This window comes from Muscardinus avellanarius (genome assembly GCF_963383645.1).
Source record: "Muscardinus avellanarius genome assembly, chromosome: 6".
In the NCBI taxonomy this organism is placed as follows: Eukaryota; Metazoa; Chordata; class Mammalia; order Rodentia; family Gliridae; genus Muscardinus; species Muscardinus avellanarius.
The window spans coordinates 63998219-64020900 of NC_137791.1; the positions used below are offsets into that span (position 1 = coordinate 63998219).

Genomic DNA, 22682 nt, shown 5'->3' on the forward strand with positions numbered 1-22682 from the left:
CTTGTCCTGTGTTTCCTATGCACTTTTATGTAGTTCTCTTTTTTCTCTTTTTCGTGGTGATAAATTTCATCACCCATAATTTTTTTCCTAGCTATTTTCTAGATAACAGCTTTTTGGTTCACTAATTTGCTTTCCCAATCTTTGTTTACTATTAAATCATCTACTGAATTCTTAATCCTTTCTCCCTCTGTTGTGGAAGATCAAACCCAGGGCTGTGAGCTCAATACATCCCAGCCTCTTTTTTTTTTTTTTTTTTTTAATTCTAGGAGACAGGGTCTTGCTGTATTGCCCAGACTGACTTACCTCAAATTTATGATCAGCCTGCTTGCGCCTCTGTGTAGCTGCTGTGACTATAGTTGTTTTACCACCCTTCCCAGTTGGACTTCTTAATATTGCTTTTGCTTTAAGTAGATTCTGTTTCTTTGATGACAATCTGTTGTTTCATTGTAGAGTTTACCTTTGTAGTTGATTGGTCATAACAACCAGAGATGTAAAGTCTGGAGCTATAAATGCAGAGAAATTTCTCATGTCCCTCACTTCTTAACTAAGCCTATTTTGGTAATATAATTTTGTAAACTCTGAAACTAAAAAAAATCAGGGGTTGGTAATGATGATGGGATGGTCATATAGGCTGTCCCTGAAGTTGTATCATAATATGCTTTCCAAGCCAGACAAATCTAACTCTTACTTTTTTTTCTGCTTTATGTTTTTTGAGCAATTGTCATACTTTTATTGGTACAATGTAATTATGTAATTATGCATTGTAGTGAGATTCAAAGTTATACAAACATACAAACATACATCATTTGGTGAATTTCCCCCTTTTTATACTCTTAACTGTTTACTTATTTGGTATCTCATTGGAGTGCACGTGTTCAAAGTTGTGTTCTAAAGTTGTAAAGGAATCCATTGCAGGGAAGTTTACAACTGACTTGGCTTAAATGTACTGTTCTCCAGCATTTATAATTTCATTTATTGGGAATATCAATTTACCATCATTGTTCCCTCTACAGAAAGGCAGACACTTTCCAGATGTCTTCCAATAATGACCAGTTCTGTATCCCGATGTCAATAAAGAAGACCAATGGCCTTCCCGGGGATCCGAAGACAATTCCCGAAGGGGCTGTGTTAAGCTTCCACAACATCTGTTATCGAGTAAAAGTGAAGAGTGGATTTCTGTTTTGTCAGAAAACAGTTGAGAAAGAAATACTATCGAACGTCAAGTAGGTGCATGAACTTTTAAAAAACCCTTTATTGACCTTCAGTGAAGGTTTTGCCTATTACCAATAAGTTGCTGGCATTTGTGTGCTCATCTTTATGCACATATATTGACACATGCTTTAACTTATTTTGGTTAATCTAGGACTGAAATGGTTGTTTCACTTGTTAAGTATATGTTTAATTTTATAAGGAGCTGTTACACTTTTTAAATATGGTTATATCATGTATATCAAGTTTTGCTTGAGAAACTGAACAATGAAGGTGTCATGTAATTTTTTCTGTGTAAGTTTTATATTTTGATGCAAGAAAATCTGGCTGTATGACTCACTGCTTTTTATTATTATTATTTTTTTTTGGTGGTACTGGGGTTCCTGGAAACCCTTCTACCTCTGTGTTACACTCCCAGACCTATTTTATACTTTTTATTTGGAAACAGGGTCTCTTAACCCAGCGCAACTGGCTTCGAACCTGCGAGATCCTAATGTCTCTGCCTCCCAAGCGCGGGGATTACAAGCGTGCGCCACCACGCCCGGTGCAATTCACTGCTTTTTGACTGTGGGGATTTAATTGTAACTTTGAGATTTACTTGTCCAATATGTGAAATAGAAGACTGCTGATAGACTTTCTGAGTCAGGCTTTTTTGGGTACTTATACATATCCTTTACATTCTAGTAACAAAGAAGTTGAAATGGTAGTATATTGTGAAAGTACTTTGATTTACACATAAGCCTATTTTAAATTGACGGCCCTTTTATAGTAGCTTAGTGTGTACTAATTCCCCTAATGCTTTGGCTCCGCAGTAATATCAGGTAGAAAATATATATAAGGCAACAATAATTTAACTGATGTTGTTCAGTTAAAATGCAAAGTGATAGTTTAAGATCCAGAGTAATTGATTCCATATTAAAAGTACCCCATAAGTATTTTCATTCAGCAGTAAGTTTAGAATTTAAAATGTGGTGTTCAAGTAAGAGCTCGAATGGGGGGGGGAATGAAGGGTTCTCTAGAATCTTCTCACTATCAGATATGTATTAGTTCACAGATGCTAGCCTTAGGGTGTTAATGTTTTTCTGAATTCTAGAGAACTGAATCAAAACTTCCTCTCTAGAGTGCAGGTAAGTGGGTTTGGGTTTGCTCAGACAGCGTGGCCTATTTGTCTTGTTTGTTCGATAGGGGAAATCATTCCTCCTAGACAAAGCAAGCAAATTTTCCTGACTTTCTAAGGCTGGGGAAATAGTTATAAAAATAGTCCTTTGACCCCATGTGTCTGCAGATCTATATAGAATCACGTTTGTCCTTTTTTCCTGACGTTTTGTGTGCAGCTATGGTCTTTTCGGTACAAATACAGAGTAGAAAGTTTCAGGAGAGAAATGGGGAGGAACTGAGAGCTGCCGGAGCTGAGGCCAGGAACACTGCAGGATCAGAGTCTGTCCTTGCAGCAACCCTCGCTTTCTTGTTAAAAAAAATTCCTGGTTAGCACCGGGTACGGTGGGGTACATGTCTGAAATCCCAGTACTTGGGAGGCTGAGACTGGAGGATCACAGTTTTGAGGACAGCTTCAGCAAGTAGTGAGAGACTCACCAATGTAGTGAGACCCTATTTCAAAATAAAAAATAGAAAGGACTGAGGGTGTAACTTGGAGGTAGAATGCCCCTGGATTCAATCCCCAGTGCCACAAAAGAAAAAGAAAAAAGGTAGAAAAAGAAAAGTCCTGATTACCTGAGTGTGTGGGACAAGTCAGCCTCAGCAACTTAGCGAGACCCTGTTTCACATAATCATAAAAATAATAACAACAACAATAATAATAGTAATATAAAGTTGAGGGTGTAACTTGGAGGTAGAATGCTCCTGGGTTCAATACTCAGTACCAGAAGGGGGAAAAATCCTGCCTACATGGGTACGGAGAAGAAGGGTGGCTGCAAGGCTTTTGTCTTTTGTTGCGTCGCTCGGTAGAACAGACTTATGAATCTGACGAGGTATTTGTGAAACATAATGAGTAAGACTTTGTGCTGAAAAGGTAGGAGGCAACATGATTTGAGTGTGTGCAGGTTGGGTAGGTGTGGGACGCATACCGTATAATGATGCATTTGTCTTGTTTTTGTGTGTGTGCTGGGGATTGAACCATGGGCTTTGAGCAGGATAAGCATGGTTCCCGTCACTGAGCAACACCCCCGGCCCCAGTATGTGTGTGTGTGTGTGTGTGTGTGTGTGTGTGTGTGTGTGTGTGTGTATGCATATGGTAGAGACTGAACTCAGGGTCTTGCACATGCCAGGCAATAGCTCCACCACTTTGGCACATTCTTAGCTCCTCTTGCTCATCTTTTCAAGGTATTAGATTAGTAACTTAACCCAATATGTTTCATGGATGCAAAGTTTTCACCATTTTTATGCCTTGCTAGTATGCTTTTCAGCAAAGGAAGTCATTGTCTTGTGCTTTTCTAGATGCATAAAAATGCAGTCAGGTCTTGGAGTTCAGTTGAGGGCAGTGAGAATGGGTGTACTTGCCTACTCAGATTGCTGCTCTAGATATCCATGAGAAGGTCCATCCCCTTTTTGTCTCCAGTGCTTCCAATCTTTCTCCCACCTGCTGGATTCAAATAGGTAGAGTCTCGTGCCGGGCGTGGTGGCGCACGCTTGTAATCCCCGTGCTTGGGAGGCGGAGACAGGAGGATCGCGCTGGTTCAGAGCCAGCCTTGCTGGCTTAAGAGACCCTGTTTCCAAATAAAAATATAAAAATAGGTCTGGGAGTGTAGCTCGGACATAGAAGGGCTTCCAGGAACCCCAGTGCCAACCAACAATCAAACAAATAAACCCAAATAGGTAGAGTCTCTAGGATGTGTGAAAATTGCTTTCATTATCTTATTTTTGACTTGGGTTTGCTAGCACCAACACCATGCATAATGATAACTGTTTGGAACAGCTGGTTATAATATTGATTTTTTTTGTTTTTTCCTTTCTTTTATAAAAATAAATTAAAATAAAAATTTCCCATGAGAATTCAGAAGTGTTTTGGGCCTGATGAGACATCTTTGTCTCTTGCTCATTTTTTCTGCATACCCAGCACCTGTGGTACAAACCATCCATTCCTGTCGGTGTGGGGTGTCCTATAATTGTGAAGGGAGTCCATTACACTCTTTGGGAGATTCTCAGATTAACAACTTATTTTGAAATAATTGCAGGTATAAGCCTGCACGCACATGACCCGTCCCTCAGATTCCCTAATTTCCCTGTTGTTCCATTTGCTCCAGTCTCTGTGTCTCCTTTGTACCCATTGCCATTACTGGCTGTGGGAACCATCTGAGAGCGGGCTGTGCATGTGATCCTCCTTCATCCCTAGCCTCTGCAGCATTACTTTCCAAAAGGAGGAGCCTCTCCTTTATTATCATCACTCGAGCGTTGTCTGGTGACAGCGGAGGGAAGATGTGGCCTGGTAATGAAGGCAGAGTGGTCCCGAGGGCGCCCGTCACCTCGCTCCCCACGCAGCTCACTAACCACCACGTGGCATCTCTTCAGACTCATCCCCCTGCTCTTTTCTAGTCCCCGCTCACTGCAGGTGTTGTTAAAGGTGATCACCTGGGCCTGTTGCTGTCTGCTGAACGTCACCACAACACGGTGATATTCCTCTTTGTACCTTATTGGCATTACAAGAGGAGACGCTGTGCCATTATTACAGAATCCTGTTCCTCAACAAACTCCACCGTCACCAACTCGTGATGACTCCTATGTGGGTCAGCAACCGCTGTTCTAGTTGCCAACGGGCGATTTTCTAATTATATTATCTTATAGTTTGTATTCTACAAAGCAGAAAACGTGCTTCCGTCATTGTCTCTTCTGCCTACTTGCTGTTTGAACATATGGACCTGATATATTTGGTCACATTCAGGAGTGATGCGTCCTCATCATTATTTATCTCGATGCCTCTCTTGTTCCTCACTTTACCAGTGGGAGACCATTCAAGATGGGGTTCTCCCTCATTATTCTGATGGATCCTCTCACTTTTTGATACTTCCTTGGCAGAGCAAGAAGTGCCAGACTCATTGTATGCTTACTCTGCCAGCCCTGGAGTCAGCTCGTGTTCATTTCTCTAGTGAATGAGGTTTACAAACCAAGACCCAGGGTTTAGAAAGCTCATTTCTAACGGGATATCATTGTACCTAGGCTTTCTCAACAGACAGACCTAGGGGATAGATGCATGCATGTATATGTACACACGTGCGTGTATATAATCTATAACTTTATGGAAAAAAATTACCCCCCATGTGCAGGGGCACCTGGATCTCATCAGGAAGCATGAAAGGAGTGGTGGGTGGTGGGCAGCTGCTTCTAGTTTTCCATTTCAACTTTTCTAGAGCTATATGTATAGATTAAAACCCATTACTTTTTTTTCTCTCTCTTTTCTTTTCTGTGATACTTGTGATTGAACACAGGCATGCTCTCCTGAGCTATATCTCCAGTCCTGTATAATTTTTATTGCAAGACAGAGTTTCACTAATTTGCCCAATCTGCACTCGAAATTGCCATCTTCCTGCCTCTTCCTCCCCAGTAGCTGGAATTACAGGAGTGTGCCGCCATGCCCAGCTCCATGACTTCTGTAATTCACCAGTTCCAATCTAATACTTTTGATTCTTTCCACATTTCCATGTTTGTAATCTTTTCTAAAGAGTAAAGAACCTGGCTCCTATTATTCATGATATACTTTGTTATTTGAACATAAGCAACTGCTTACCTTCTGTTTCCTCTCTAGTTCCTGCCCTCCTTTTAGCCTGGGCCCAACGGTGCTGGTGTTGGCTGCACCTTTGCCCAGAACATCCATCATCTTCCTGCTGAGAGAAGCAGGGAAGGAAAATTGGATGGAAATGACTGATACGGTATTTGAACATGAAATAACAAATAAAAAATTTCTTCTCAGTCAGAAAATAGCTAGTTTTGAATAAGTTGTTTCCTACTATCTATTTATTTATTTATTTATTTATTTATTTATTTATTTATTTTGTGGAACTGGGGATGGAACCAAGGGGCTTTCTACCTCCAGGCTACACTCCCAGACCAATTTTATATTTATTTGGAAACAGGGTTTCAATTGAGTTGCTTAGAGTCTCACTAAATAGCTGAGGCTGGTTTCGAACCTGTGCCATCCTCCTGTCTCAGCCTCCCAAACGCTGGGATTACAAGTGTGCACCACCATGCCCAGCTCTCCTACTTCTTTTTAAAATAATTGAATAAGAGTGTATATGTTAGTGGGATGGTTTCCTACTTCTTGTTTCTGATCAGAAACTATTTTTGTGTTTTCCTAGAAGTAATTCCATTCATAAAACATAGAGCTTGATTCATTAAACAAATTTCAACTGTCTACTAGGTGCCTGGAATGGTGCAGAAAAGCTCAGTGGCACAGATGTGTGTTTTTGTTCTCAGAAATCTTTTCAAGTCTAATGGAGAATTTTGAAAACTATTAGCAGTTCACCACATCTTCTTGTTGTGCTATAAAGTGTTGTAAAGGATGCTACCTAAGCCCCCAACCTTAACTGGAGGGCTAAACACGGAGTCTGAGAAAGTGGATGCATTGTGTGTGTGTGTGTGTGTGTGTGTGTGTGTGTGTGTATAGGGGGGTTGGCCATGCTCCAAGACCGGCAGCGACACCTCTCTTGTCCATAAGCAACACATGACCAGGGATTGACCATTATCAAGGATTGACCATGAGGTAGCAAATGTGAGCTTCATTTCATGTCCTCAGGATTCAGTTTGATGCACACAGTGGGGGAGGGAGGGATAGGGAAGGGATGACAGTATAACCTTATTCTTGTTTGCAGTGTTTTATAGTGTAAGGAGGGAGCACCACTGCACACAAATGCTGTAAAGCAATAAATAAGTATGAGGAAGGGCTGTGAGGGATGATGGGAGGGTGGAGGAAGGGTGAGTCGACCAAGGAATTGTGGACTATCGACCTAAATAGGGGTCAGTGAACTATTTCTGTGAAGGGCCATATCATAAATACTTTTTTTTTTTTTCAATTTTATGGGCATATGTCAGTGTTGCAACTAAATTCTTTGTTGCATGAAGCAGCAATATACACTATGGAAGTTAATGCTCTTGGCTCTGTCCCAAGAACCTTGTTTATGAGAGCAGAACAGGTACCCTGGTCCAGTGTGCTGGTCCCTGGACTAGAATGTAAAGTCCAGGAGGGAGAGGACTTTCTTTTTTATTATTTGTTTTTCTGCTTGTTTTGTTCTCAAATCTGTTCTCTGTTCTAGAAGAGTGTCTCATATGTATATAGTGAATTTTAAAAATTAGGTTTTGAGTAGATGAAGGTGGAATTAACCACTGTTCCAGACTGGAATGCCTGCATTTGTGATTGTATGTAATTGTTGTTTCTGCATTTGTGATTGTATGTAATTGTTGTTTCTGCTCTTCTACTGTGTCAAAATAAGCCAAACTTGGGGACCTGTGAAATTCTTTGTCTAAGGATTGCTTGGTTTACTTTCATTAATACATCTATTTTATAATTTGAATAGGAGTGTGTGTGTGTGTGTGTGTGTGTGTGTGTGTGTGTGTGTGTGTGGTACTGGGGACTGAGTGCAGATGCACTCTATCTCTTAGCAACACCTCTAGCCCTATTTTTTATTCTTTATTTTGAAACAGGGTCTCACTGAGTTGCAAAGGGCCTCACTAAGTAGCTGATGCTGACCGTGAACCCGGATACTCCTGTCTCAGCCTCCCAAGTGCTGGGATTACAAGTGTGCGCCACCAAGCCTGGCATGAGTAGGAATTTTAAAAACGTGAACAGGTTTTTCTGGCAATGAGGCCTTAGTGAATAACAGCTTGTTTCTTATCACAGAGACCAGCTACTATTTATTAATAAGGATGTGTCAAGTGCTATAGATAAATCCACTTTAAACCGTACCAATCATTAGAACGTTTTTGCATTGGGAAGGGAAAGGTCACCAAAAGAAAAATAGATTTTTCTGTGTAACAACTTATTCCAGATTTACAGGATTTTCATCATCTTTGCCCAATGTCTCAGTGAGAAGTTCCTCAGTTAACCAGCACAGTGCACATGTCCCTCACCCTACAGCCATGGCATCGCTGTGACACACAGCTCAGGAGCTGCAGGCAGTGAGGGCCGAGCTCCTCCTGGATGAAGCCCGTTTTCAGTCCCACTGGGAAGTTCCCCCTTCGTGACAGCTGTGTAACTGCACGGGCCTCCATGGCATCACCTGCGCTGCCCTGGCACTTGGAATGGTACTGTTTTCTCTCTTCAGTACCTTACTTACCAGGTTACCATGTCTACAGAGAGACTGGGTGTAGACACGGGTTGTGGCCGTGCTACGACAGTCCTCTGTTCATCCTGCTTGTGCATCCGCAGGCTCTGATGTAATTTCTTCCTCCTTTCTGCTCTATCTGAATATTCACTATCCTTACATGTTCACTTATTTGTGTGTCTCTTCTGTGCCTAGACATCTTCAAAGAATGTCTCCTACTGGAGTGATATTTCCTCATTTTCTTTTTATTTTTTTATTATTTTTTATTTTTTGGTGGTACTGGGGGTGGAACCCAGGGGCTCTCTACCTCTGGGCTATACTCCCAGACCTACTTTATACTTTATTTGGAAACAGGGTCTCACTAAGTTGCTGAGAGCCTCACTAAGTAGCTGAGGCTGGCTTCGAACCTGTGTGAGCCTCCTGTCTCAGCCTCCCAAGTGTGGAGATTACAAGCATGCACCACCATGCCGGCACTTCCCATTTTAAATTAAGTACTTTCCAGCCAACTCTCAGACACTTAACAAGGAAGGAAATGAACTGTCGTGAGAATGTGTGTTTCCTTCGCTAAGTGGTAAGACATTTTTTTTTCCTCAGTGTTAAGCACTGATGATGTTTTTTATCCTCTGGAGTACTTCATAGAATGAAGTACTCTTCATGAGATTTCTGCTTAAAAAAATGTTTTTTGAGCCAGCATTCGGAAGGCTGAGACCACAGGATTGCAGACCGTCTCAGCTACTTAGTGAGGCCCTCTGCAACTTAGTGAGACCCTGTTTCAAAAATAAAGAATAAAAAATAGGGTAGAAGGTGTAACTTGGAGGTCAAATGGCCCGGGGTTCCAGCCCCAGCCCCGCAAAAAAAAAAAAAAAAATAATAATAATAATAAAGTTTTTTGGTCTCATTTGACTTTAGTAGCAAAATTACTACTAATTTCTTTGTTTGATTATTGGTGTTTTATATTCATACGTCATAATGGAGTTCAGAGTGATAGAGCCACACATATACTCAGCGCTTGGCAATCCTCTTCCCAACTCCCACCCTGCTCCCTTCCCTTCCCTGTGCACAGCACTGAGATGGGCATTGATAATTTTGTGCATGTTCATTGTGTCCATGGAACTGTTTCCTTCATCAAATCTCCTTCTTTCCACCTGCCTCCCTCCCGTAGGTCCCCTCCACCATTCCACTAGAGTTTTTCCTTCTTTGTCTAGAGTCCCTTTTGTATCTCAGTTTCTCCCTAGCTTCTATTTATTATGGAAAATATCTGACCTTTTCTTTTTTTGACTGACTAATCTCACTTAGCATAATATTCCCTAGTTCCATCCATTTTCCTGCAAATTTGACATAATTTTCTTCTTTATGGCTGAGTAGAATTCCATTGTTTGTATGTCCCATAATTTTGTGATCCATTCACTTGGTGTTGGACAGCTAGGCTGATTCCAAAATTAGGCTATTATGAATTGTGCTGCTGAAACATAAATATGTGTGTATGACTATAGCAGTCTGGTTTCAGTCCCTTTGGAAAGATACCCAGGAATGTTATAGCTGGGTCATATAGTAGTTCCATTTCCAGTCTTCTGAGGAACTTCTACACTGATCTCCAAAGTAGCTGCACTAATTTACAATCTCACCAATGAAGAAATTAAAAAAGACCCTAGAAGATAGAAAGGTCTCCCATGTTCTTGGATAGGCAGAATAAATATTATCAAAATGGCTATTCTTCCCAAAGTGATCTTTAGATTCAATGCAATCTCTATCAAAATACCATAGTAATTCTTCTTAGAACTGGAAAAATCAGTCCTAAAATTTATGAGATATAAAAAAGACCCTGAATAGCCAAAATGGTTCTCAGCAATAAGCACCACAGAGGAGGCATCATAGTTCCTAATTTCAAACTATACTACAGAGCTATAGTAATAAAAACAGCATGGTATTAGTACAAAAACAGACATAATAGACCAATGGAACAGAATAGTAGATTCAGAAACAAATCCATACACATACTGCCAATTGATTTTTGACAGAGGAGCCAAAAACATAGGCTGGAGAAAAGATAGCATTTATACCAAAAGATGTTGGCAAAACTTGTTATCCATTTGTAGAAAAATGGAATTAAACCCCATCTTCTCACCCTGTATAGGAGTCAACTCAAGATGAATCAAAGATCTGGAAATTAAATCAGTCATTTTGCAGTTACTAGAAGAGGGCATAGGACCAGTGCTCCAACATATAGGTACTGGTAGAAACCTCCTCAATAAAACCCCAAAGGCACAAGAAATTAAAACAAGGATTAATAAATCGGAATGCATTGAATTGAAGAGCTTTTGTGCAGCCAAGAACCTTAATAGAGAGCCAACAGAATGGGAGAAAATCTTTGCCAACCACTCCTCTGATAGATCAGTAGTATTGATCACTGCTATTGAGTTAATGATTACTTAATTGTGTACAGCTTGACTAAGAGTTGGCACGTAAGCTAATTTGAAGACTCTGGTTGTCAACATTACCCAGGAGCTGTTATTTACACTGTGTTAAGAGGAGGAAGTGCAACCGAGAGACCTCACGAAAATGTGTGTTACTTGTTTAAAGGAACTTTGTTTTTGTTGTTGCCTTTCATGGGCCCAGGGCCTCCTGCATGCCAAGCACTGGCTCTACCACTGAGCAGTACCGCCAGGCCAATTTCAAGGAACCTTGAGCATTTGACAGGTCTCCTTTCCAAAAGGGATAAATAATTTCAAAACTAAATGAAAGAGGAACATAGAGAACCAGAACTATCTTTCTTACTACTCCTCAGTAGAGACTAACTTCCTTTGTATACTAGACTTACATTAATCAGTAATTCCTTTTCTGTTCCCTTGTTTGAATTGGTACTTGATTTCTGCCTGCAATTTCATCAATCTTCAAGGTCAACTGACAATGAATAGAACTTTGTTTAAAGTTGAATGATAAATCAGTATGTGTTTGTGTTTACAGTGGGATCATGAAACCTGGACTCAATGCCATCCTGGGACCCACAGGTGGAGGAAAATCTTCGTGAGTATAACACAAAATATAAGTCACCCTTTGCTGAGCAGTTCCATTGTGCTTTAAAAAAATCAGTTTTATGGGAGGAGTTATTGACTGATCTTTTACTCGCATGTCCAGTCTGGCTTGAGGTGCTACAGATAACATACATTTGGGCTACTGTTATGCCAGGAGTGTGGCATGATAAAATAGCTGGCATCCTGTGGTTGGCCATAGTATGAATTAATGAGAAGAAAAAAAGTAAGGGATTTTATTAAAAGTGGGGAGATGGAACAGAAAGTATAATCACAGACATGCATCTTAGATAAAGAAGTCCATTACCTGGGTCTGGTCCACCAAGGTCAGATGACCAGAAGGGTCATTTGGGACATCCGTGCTACATAAGCTCATGTTGCTCTTCTTTTATATTTTGGAGCTTTCTAAGCGCATATAATGAAAAGGAAGTTGAGAAGAGTGTGTGTGTGTGTGTGTGTGTGTGTGTGTGTGTGTGTGTGTGTTAAAATGTTAGTTAAACCATAGAATTTTGTCTTATTCATTTTCTATCTTGAGCAGAATTGGGATTCAGAGTAGTTGAGATATGGCTTGTATTGGAGGGGGAAAAAGTGCCCTAACATTTATGTCTTTTATAGGTTGCTAGATGTCTTAGCTGCAAGGAAAGATCCCCGTGGATTATCTGGAGATGTTTTGATAAATGGAGCACCTCAACCTGCCAATTTCAAATGTAATTCAGGTTATGTGGTACAAGTAAGTATTAGTGGGTTTCTCTTTTAGGTTAGTACCTTGGCTTATACTTTAGTGTGCTTATAGTTGAACATAGAATATGCACATGGAAATAACTTTTTTTCTATTTTTTCATTTTTTTTTCTGTATGTGTGCTACTGAGGAGGATTGAACCCAGGGGCACTCTACCACTGAGCTATGTCCCCATTCCTTTTTATTTTTTATTTTGAGACAGGGTCTCACTAAGTTACTCTGACCTAAAACCTGCAGTCCTCTTATCTGAGCCTCCCAGGTACTGGGATTACAGGTATGCACCACTGAGCTCAGCTGGAAATACCTTCTTTCACACCAGCTTTTCATAATCTCTTATTATATTGAGGGTGGAGGTAAAGGGAAAGGCAGAGAGGGCCTGGAATATGACCCTGGGATCCAGTGGTATCAATCCAACTGTTACCATTTCCAAAGGGAAACCTGTTGTCCTTTTTTGCTATTCTTGCACTTTTTCCTCCCCCTAGAAGATATCCTGATCAGTTCCACATGCTCAGCCATCTGGGCGTGTGTGGTAGCATCCTAAGCCCCTGTGCGGCACGTGGGTGAGCAGGTGGGGGTGAAATGGTTTCGTGGGCTCCTCAGCTGTCTGCTTGTGGACTCACTGCCAGTTTGTTTGCCCTTAGCCAGAAATCCACCTTGGGTTTGTTATCTTCATGGATTAAGCTACACATACTAGAGTGATGGTCAGTGTGTCTCATTAAAACACCATTTGCTTTCAGGATGACGTTGTGATGGGCACCCTGACGGTGAGAGAAAACCTACAGTTCTCAGCAGCGCTTCGGCTCCCAACAACTACAACAAACCATGAAAAAAACGAGAGGATCAACAAGGTCATTGAAGAGTTAGGTCTTAACAAGGTGGCAGATTCCAAGGTAATGTGAAAAAAAAAAAAAAAAAAAAAAAACCCTGGTAGTATAATCGACAGGAAAGAAACCGCCCACTCACATTGGTCAAGTGTTGGCTCATCAGATATCTTTGCACTGTCTGCCTGCCCCCAACCCCCTTTTAGCTTTATTCTTCCTGTTTACCTCTAGGAGAATTTGTTCCCTTGCTTTCTTGAGGTATATTTTTGGAATTGAGATTCTAAGGATTCTTGCTCTGTATGTTTTAGTTTGCTGTAACTTGACTTCTAAAACCATATTCTGTCATTAGGATTTACTTCTCACTTGCATAGTGATTGAATTCTTTTTCTAAAATCCTTCTTTTGGCAGCTTTGTCTTTCTTCCTTCTTCCCTTCCTTCTGCCAGTGTTTATGTCCTGGCTCCTCTGGTGGACTCTTTTAGGCTGAAGGGGTACTAGTAATAAAGAGTGGCAAGCAGCTTCTTTTGTGGGTTGTGTAGTACCAGGAAGAGGAAATGAGAAGAATGAATGAACTTCATGACTGAATAGCTGGTATGAACATTTTCCTAAACAGACATTTGGAGTTTGGGGTGACAGTGAGCTATTTAGAATGTAATGACTATGGTTTAGCACCCTGTGATCTCCCCTCCATAGAGGCAGTGAGGAATGGGTGTTTTTTTTTTTTTTTTTTTTTTTTTAGCTATTTCTTCCTATCATCTCTGCTGACAATCTTTTATGTAAGGTGTATTTTGCTATATTTTGTTTGGAAGAATAATTCTGAAATGCTATCATTAACCACTTATTGTTGTTTTTTGAGTAATGTAGTTTTCTTTGCTTTAGCTATGTTTATTTGCTTGATTTTGTCTTTCCAGCAAGGTACTTTCTTTTACAATGATGATGATGATGATTTTGTAATGTCAGTGAATCCAGAGCAAGTGCTCTACCACTGAGCTACATCTCCACTCTTGTTCTTAACTTTAAGCATTCATTTCCCTAAATTGTTCATTTGGATTTCCAGGGAACATGTACAAAGGCAGTTGTTAACCTCTAAGAATTCATGTAATCTTATTGACTGAGGTATTTTGGGGATTGAGCCAAGGGGCATTCTATCTCCAAGCTACATCCCCAGTTCTATTCTATTTTTATTTTTGAAGCAGGGTCTTGTTAAGTTTCTGAGAGTCTCACTACTTGCTGAGGCTGTTCTTGAACCTCAGATCCTTCTGTCTCAGCCTCCCAAGTACTGGAAGTACAAGTGTGTACCACCATGCCTGGCTCTAATATACCTAGATTTCTCATTAGTTAGCATCTTATCCCATAATCTTAATAGCCATTTCTTACTGAAGTATTTTAAAGAAAATTATATCTTACTTTCTCCCTAAAAAGTCATTATGCACCTGTAAAACACCAAGCCAAGAGGCTAGGAGTTTGGCTTAGTGGTAGAATATGCTTTTGCAAAGTGTGAGGCCCTGGGCTTTATCCCTAGCACCAAATAAATAAGTAAATAAACATAAAAACAAAAGAAAAAGGACATTTGGCTACCTAACTGTAATATTATTATCAATGAACAAAAGTCTTCATGTCATCAGCTCTGTCAAGCCCACATTCATTCATCTTCCTCAAACTGTCTCCAAATTTCTCTTACTGTGCAGTTATTAATGGGATACAGCCAAGGGTCATGAGTAGCCTGTGATTATTATCTCTTTGGAGACTTTGAATTTCAGAATTGTTTTCTGCTTCCTGCCAACCCAAAGCCTTCTAACTCCTCTTGCTACACATGCTGAAATTGACTGGTTGAAAAGATTAAGCCAGTGCTCTGTGGAATATCCCACCTTTTGGATTTGTCTGAAAGGATGAATTGGGAATTCTGTAGCGAGTTAGGAAGTGCGAGCATCAATTTGGAAAGCTTTCTGTTGATTAAAAGTGTGTTAATATGGTATATATGGTATTATATATAATATGGCTCCAAGGCCCCCCATTTCTTATAAGTCCACTGGGAACATTTGGTGTAGATAGTTTGTGAAGAGGGGTTTGTTAGTGACTAATAAATTCTTAGAGATACTTTCCTTTTTCCTCTCCTGTATTTATCTCCTGTTTTATACTGTGATCTCACTCTATCAGGGCCATCTCTGCTCATATTCTAACTTGCTATTTTTGTGTGTGTGGTATTGGGGATTGAACCCAGGGGCATTCTACCTCCTAGCTACACCCCCAGCCCTATTTTTTATTTTTTTATTTTGAAACCGGGTCTCACTGAGTTGCAAAGGGCCTCACTAAGTAGCTGAGGCTGTCCATGAACCATGATTCTCCTGTCTCAGCCTCCCAAATGCTGGGATTACAAGTGTATAGCCACCATGCTCAGCTTCTAACTCACTATTCATTTATTATTATTATTTTTTTTGTGGTACTAGGGGTTGAACCCAGACACATTCTACCTCTGAGCCAAACCCAGCCCCACTTTTTATTCTTTATTGTGAAGCAGGATCTCACTAAGTTGCAAAGGGCCTAAGTAGCTAAGGTTGGCTGTGAATCTGTGATCCTCCTGTCTCAGCCTCCTAAGTGCTGGGATTACAAGTGTGCGCCACCACACCCAGTTTTAATTTACTATTTTAAAACTAAATATTTGACAGGATAAGGAACCTATAGAACCATTAAAAGCATGGACTTCATCTCAGGTTACACACTTAGTAGTTTTGCCCAGAGCATCTGGTAAAGGGAAACTGACTCCTTATCCCAGGTATTCCTTTACTTGCTATTGTGCAGAGTGAGAATCAAGAGCTAACATGTCTCTAGCAGGACGGGCTGAATGATAGTGATCATGGTTGTTCCTGTTGATAATGACAGTGATTTGCGTTTTAGGTTGGAACTCAGTTTATCCGTGGTGTGTCTGGGGGAGAAAGGAAAAGGACTAGCATCGCAATGGAGCTGATCACTGATCCTTCCATCTTGTTCCTGGATGAGCCCACAACTGGCTTAGACTCAAGCACAGCAAATGCTGTCCTTTTACTCTTGAAAAGGTGAGTGCAAGTGCATCAAGAACATTGCTCTCTCTTTTCTTTCCTTTTTTCTTTTCTTTCTTTCTTTTTTTGTGGTACTGGGAACGGAACCCAGGGGCATTCCACCTTAGAGCTACATCCCCAGCCTTATTTGTAATTCTTTATTTTTTGAAACAGGGCCTAACTAAGTTGGGAAGAGCCTCAGTAAGTAGCTGAGCCTGGCTGCGAACCTGAATCTTCCTGTTTCAGCCTCCCAAGTCCTAAGATTTCAAGTGTACAGCACCATGCCTGGCTATTTCTTTCTTACTTTTCTCTCTCTCTCTCTCTCTCTCTCTCTCTCGCTCTCGCTCTCGCTCTCGCTCTCGCTCTCACTCTCTCTCGCTCGCTCTCTCTTTCTCTCTCTCTCTCTCTATGTGTGTGTGTGTGTTGATTGAACCCAGGGATATTCTATTGCCAGGCTACACCTCCAGCCATATTTTGTTTTTTATTTGGAAACAGGGTTTCACTAAGTTGCTGCTAGCCTTGCTCCTGCAATCCTCCTGTCTCAACCTCCCCAAAATTGGGCTTACAGTTCTGTTATTTATTTAACATCTGATCACTTCTTGTACCTGGTGTTCTTGGTATAGGGGATTCAGAAGTGAATGGCAGCCGGGCATGGTGGCGCAAGCTTTTAATCCCCGCGCATGGGAGGCAGAGACAGGAGGATCGCGCAGGTTCGAAGCCAGCCGCGCTGGCGTAAGAGACCCTGTTTCAAAAATATAAAATAGGTCATTTCTTCCTTCTTTGTTAGAGGGAAGCAACCAGTGAACATCAAAGTGTTGTCAAGCAAGATGAAACAAGAGCTCAGGAAGGAAGGCTGTGGGGGTGGGGAGCTGGTGGAAACAGCAGGGGGTTCAGAGAAGAGCTCAAGTGTGTACCTGCAAGCTGGGAGAGAGGGAGTGAGGCCTGCTCTCCCTGGCAGAAGAGACCTCTAGCTGGGAGGATCAGGCAGTGGTCCCGAGGCAGAGCATGCCTGAGGTGTGTGGGATATCAGAGACTCCAGCGGGGCAAGGACCCAGTGAGTTGAGGAGAATGGGAGTGGCTACTATCATCACTCCACCACTGCCTGCGGTTTAGAGGCAAAAATTACTTTCCATCCATCCCTGGAGGCTGAACATGGAGGTCGAGGTATCCACGGGTGTTTCTTCCCAGGCCTGTCTCACTGGCCTGTGGATGGCCACCCTCTCCCTCTTTGCCCATGTCCTAATCTTTTAAGTGGACATCTGCTCAGTGATACTTTTGTTATTCATGACCTCTTGAAGATTGTCTTCAAATGTAGCCCCATTCTGAGGCTGTGGGGTTAGGACTTCAGCCTATGAGTTCTGGGGAGGCCAGGGTTCAGCCATCACAGTTAGAACTGACACAAGCTGCATTGAGTTGGTGGCAGCTACACAGACCTCGCAGGCTGCTGTGAGAAGTGGATCCTTTTCTGTCACTGAGGGCCATGGAGGGATCCTGAGAGTGTCAGAGCAGGGCTGTGGCTGTGGGGAGGCTGTGCAGCTGGGTAGTTTGAGAGCAAATGCAGGAAGAAGCCATGAGTGTCTTAGGGCTGGAGTAGAATACACACGGGGAGCTGGAGCAGGGATCCTGTGCCCGTTTTCAAGGCATAATCAACTGGAAGGGCCCGGGAACTGGACCTGGGCTGTGAGGACCGAGACACGCACTCCTGAGGAGTGGGCCTCAACTAGCAGAGGAATGAAGCCAAAACAATGACATCTCCTTTATCAAGAAAGGAGACTGTGGCAGGAATGATTATAGGAGAAATTTCAAAAGTTTAGTTTTGAACAACTTCTCAAAAATGAATAAAAATAACCTCAAGCTGACAGGGCAGCTCCAAGAGCAAAGCAGAGAACTCTCTCTGCCCTCGCCTGGCTCCCCACCTTTGACACACTCTGCTGTCTTTGCTGTCCCCCATTTCAGCCTTGCATAGGTTTCTTCCAGCTTGATGCTCGGCACCCCTAAACCCTGCCTAGTGAACACTTGTAGGAGCGAGGACACCCCATCGCATTAGCCTTCCAGTGAGGAGGACCATGAGGATGGCTTCCCAACCATGGAGTCCTCAGACTCCAGTCAAACATCACCAGTTTCCAGGCTGTCGCTCTTCTGTCTCAGGATCCTCTGCAGAAACATATCTTTTCTAGTTTTTTTTTTTTTCCTAATCTGTAACACCTCCTCAGTCTTTCCCTTGTGAGTGTGTCCTTGCACGTCCCAGTCCATGTCCTGGGGTGGCCTTAGCTGGATCACTGTGTGCCAGGTATTGACTGGGGCCAGGAGCTGCTGCTGTGTGCTCCTGGGTGCCACACCTGGGCCTGCACCCCAACAGGTGGTGTGAACCTCCATCATCTCACCTGTTACTGGGTGAGATGATGAGATGCTGGGCTGCTCTGCTGCGAAGGACTCCTTCCCTTTTGTACTTGATTAGCATTTTGTTGGGGGGAGACAATGGTGTGTTGTGGGGCTGTCCCATTCCTCATCTCTCCCACCAGCTTTAGTGTGCTAATAGCTCCTGCTCGGTCTCAGGGTGGCTGCCTAACACGCAGTGCTGGACATTCTATGAAAGGAAGAGTTCCCTCCTCTCCTATTCAGTTCCCATTTTGTACAATAGGTGATAATCTGTTAGTCACTATGTAATGATCTGATTAACCCTGCTTGGCCAGTGGAAGCCACTTCAATGTGCCTTTTTTTTTTTGACATCTCCTTGATCATTCTTCAAAAATTTCTTTACTTTCTGGTTACTTAGATGTTCCAGTCTTGCTTTGTACTGTGCCTGGATGAGCTGTTTCTGTGAGGAACAATCTGTGTAGTGTGCTCACTGCTCTTGGAATAGCGTTGCTTCTAAATGTTATATAGACCTAGGAAAAACACATTACACACACACACACACACACACACACACACACACACACACACGTAATATATAGATAGCTGGGCTTGGTGGTATATACCTGTAATCCTAGTACGTAGGAGGCTGTGACAGAAGGATCACAAGTTTGAGGACAGCTTCAACAACTTAGCAAGATATTGTTTCCAAATAAAAAATAAAATAGGAGCTGGGTGTAGTGGTGCACACTAGTAATCTCCATACCTCTGAGGCTGAGATGGGAGGATCTGGGTACTTCATGAGGACCTCTGCAACTTGGTGAGACCCTATTTCAATATAAAGAATAAAAATGTGAGGCTGGGGTTATATGAAGGTATAATGCTCCTGGGTTCCATCCCAACAGTACAAATAAAAATAAATAAATAAATAAATAAATAAATAAATAAATAAATAAATATAAATAGGGCTAGGGTATGTGTAGTGTGTCCCTGAGTTCAATACCTAGCAGTAGGCCCCTGAATTCAATCCCCAACACCACAAAAAAGAAAAAGAAAGAAAAAAAAAACAAAACAAACCCAGAGTTCATAGTAATATTTTGTCTCCAATCTTAGACCTCCAAGTTATTTTGAGTCTTTGCTATTTCTATTTTTTATAAGTAACATCATACAGTGAAAGATTCAACTACCATTTTATCAATATATTTGTTCATTTTCTCAGTCAACTAGTTGAATTGTTTAGTTTTCTAAGCTGCCAAACACAGTAGCTTCCTGGCTTCCCCTCTCTATCACTGCCTTGCTTTCTCTGTTGCCCACGGTCTTGTGAGCAAGACTTTATTTTAGGAGGGAAGAATCTGAAAGATGATGGGGTTTTTGATGCTGTAAGTCTAGGATGTCCGTTGCACATAAAGACACCAGGCTATGGATCGGTTAAGGTTTTGTTATGAATATATCCATGACATTTTTATTACCTTTAATTTTGTTAAGAGTGTTCATTAGAAAATGATGGCTGACTGGTGCAGACTCTCATGACTATTTCCTTTGTTCTGTCTGGTGTAGTACAAAAGCATCTGGCCTCACACAGAGCGCTCTGCTCAGTTCTTTTCAAGCACCACTGTGCAGACTTGTCACCTGGCGTCTGGTTAAAGTGCAGAGCCTCTTCCATAGGTCTGAAGTAGAGTCCAGGATTCTCCACAGGAGATTCTAAGAGGAGATACTGACACTGACGCCCCTGCCCCTCACACCGCACTCTGAGCGGCAGGGCCTTCATGCTGTCCCGCATCCTGCTCCAGGTCCTTGCCAGCTCCCTGCTTCCTACCCAGTAAAGTTCCAGTCTGAGTGAAGGATTCATCATGGGCCTGTTTTTCTGCAGTCTCTTAATGAGATTCTTCACTCAACACCAACACACACACACACACACACACACAGAATCGCACACTCCTTTCTCTGTAGATTGAGCTTCTGATAGTTTTCCAAATAGACTGTTTAGTTTCACACTTTGCTCACCTTGTTCTTACACCTTGAATACCTTTTCCTTCTTTCACTCCTGTTGGACCTTTTGACATTCTATTTATTATCCTCAGATTGGCCTATAATTCTTCTATTTTGCTGCAAGGAGCCCTTAGATATTTATATCTCACACTGTATTGAAATTATTTATTTTCTGGCCTGATTTTCTTTGAGGTTGCACACCCTTGGACACATGCTAATGGATAGTAGGTGCTATCAAATGCTTACACTCGTTATTTTTCTCATAAGTTTTTTTTTTTTTTTCAGTACTGGAGATGGAACCCAGGTGCATTGTACCTATGAGCTACACCCCTAACACTATTTTTTAGACCTTTTATTTTTGAAACAGGGTCTCACTGAGTTGTGGAGGGCCTTACTAAGTAGCTGAGGCTGTTCATGAACTGTGATCCTCTTGTTTCTGCTTCCCGAACACTCATAAGATTCTTAATAAGTTGTTTTTTTGGTTGTTGTTTTTTGTTTTGGCAGGTCTAGGGATGAAACCCAGGGGTATTTGACCCCCAAGCTACACCCCCTGTCCTATTTTTTATTCTTTACTTTGAAACAGGATCTCTCTAAATTATGGAGGGCCTCACTAAGTATCTGAGACCTTCTGAGAACTTTGAGCCTCCCGTCTCAGTCCCCTGAATGCTGAGATTACAAGTGTGCACCACCACACCCGGCTAATAACAGTTTTGAAGAGATTTTAACCTTTGACTCCTCTGTTCATAGCAATAACCCCTGTGAATAGATAGTTTAACATTGTTTATGCCATGGAATGACACCAGAAATCAAAACCCAACTTTTCCTAGGAACTGTGATCCCTTGGCCACTTTCTTGACCTTTAAGCCTGATCTGTAAAAAGGAGGAAAAATTTTGAAACTACCTTACACTGGCAGTGAAAATTGAAATCAAATGTTCTCTAAAGCATTTAGCAAAGGCATAACAAGTCCTTAGTAATAGTAATTGTATTATCAGGGAGGAAGAATAAAAACCAATTCCTAAAGAACCAGAAGACTTAGGTGATCAATGAGAATTGGGCACATGACCATTCTCTTAATTTCTGTCTGTAAGTGGTTTCCAAATTTAATTGTACATACAGATTCTTGGGATACTTGATAATATGAGTTCCTTGTACCTATCCCCAGAGAGTTTAATTCAGTGTGTTGGAAGATTGCCCAGAAATCTGCATGATCAGTAAACATTCTCCTATCCTTTTTTTCCCTTTTTGAATTCAACTCAGAATCTTACGCATTCTAAGAATAACCTCTACAGCTGAGCTTTACTACCAGTTAGTTGCCCTAGTCTTTTTAAGAAAAGCATCAACTTTAGGTTCCCCACCTAATAGATCATGTAAGATGAGATGAGAAGTTAGTAAGAGAAAATTAAGTTGAACTGAAAACAAATGATGTAACAGCAGGAATAAATAAAATACTTTACCAAGAAGTGCAGAGTTTAGATATTTAACAACATTATTTTGATTTGTCTTCTAATGTAGGATGTCTAAACATGGACGAACAATCATCTTCTCTATTCATCAGCCTCGATATTCTATCTTCAAGCTGTTCGATAGTCTTACCTTATTGGCCGCAGGAAAACTAATGTTCCATGGGCCCGCACAGGAGGCCTTGGAGTACTTCTCATCAGCAGGTGTGGTTGACTTTCTCATGCAGAAGATCCTTCACTCCTAGAATCCTGGGAGGAAACAGAGAGGGTCAGCAGTTGTGCTGTGCTCTTTGGCTTTTGCATAAATGTACCTTGGGTTCCATAGCTCTAAACCATCTTTGGTCAGTTCAGTGCCAGAATTTTTCTTTACTTTGCAGAACTTGCTTGCTGGTTATGTCTCTTTCCTTTTGTTGTTTTATTTGAGTATGCATGTGTGCGTGTGCGCGCGCGCGCACGCGTGTGTGTGTGTGTGTGTGTGTGTGTGTGTGTGTGTGTGTGTTGTGAGTGTACTGAGCATATGCTTGTGTACTGAGCATATGTTTGTTTTACTTCCCAGTTAAGGTGCCCTTTTCTTGAAAGTTCAGTAATGAGTGTGTTGGATTCACAAACCAAATTCACAAACCCAAATATAGTTTTAAATATTCACGAGATATCTTAAAAAAAATTTTTTTTAATGTATGTCATTTAAAAATAATCTGGTAGCCGGATGTGGTGGTGCATGCTTGTAATCCCCAGGCTTGGGAGGTGGAGACAGGAGGATCGCGCAGGTTCAAACCCA

At 41.6% G+C, this 22682-nt stretch overlaps 1 protein-coding gene across 1 annotated transcript in view; it reads left to right on the forward strand.

Annotated features, from left to right (window-relative positions):
- Window positions 1-1032: 1032 nt before the first annotated feature.
- LOC308263905 (broad substrate specificity ATP-binding cassette transporter ABCG2-like) overlaps window positions 1033-22682 on the forward strand; it is a gene marked incomplete at both ends in the record, with an annotated part of 42732 nt that continues 21082 nt past the window's right edge. Inside the window, 6 exons of the mRNA XM_080697046.1 lie at window positions 1033-1223; window positions 11442-11501; window positions 12122-12236; window positions 12983-13135; window positions 15960-16117; window positions 21957-22108. Coding sequence (XP_080553172.1) covers window positions 1033-1223; window positions 11442-11501; window positions 12122-12236; window positions 12983-13135; window positions 15960-16117; window positions 21957-22108 — 829 coding nt within the window. The remainder of the gene's footprint in view (window positions 1224-11441; window positions 11502-12121; window positions 12237-12982; window positions 13136-15959; window positions 16118-21956; window positions 22109-22682) is intronic.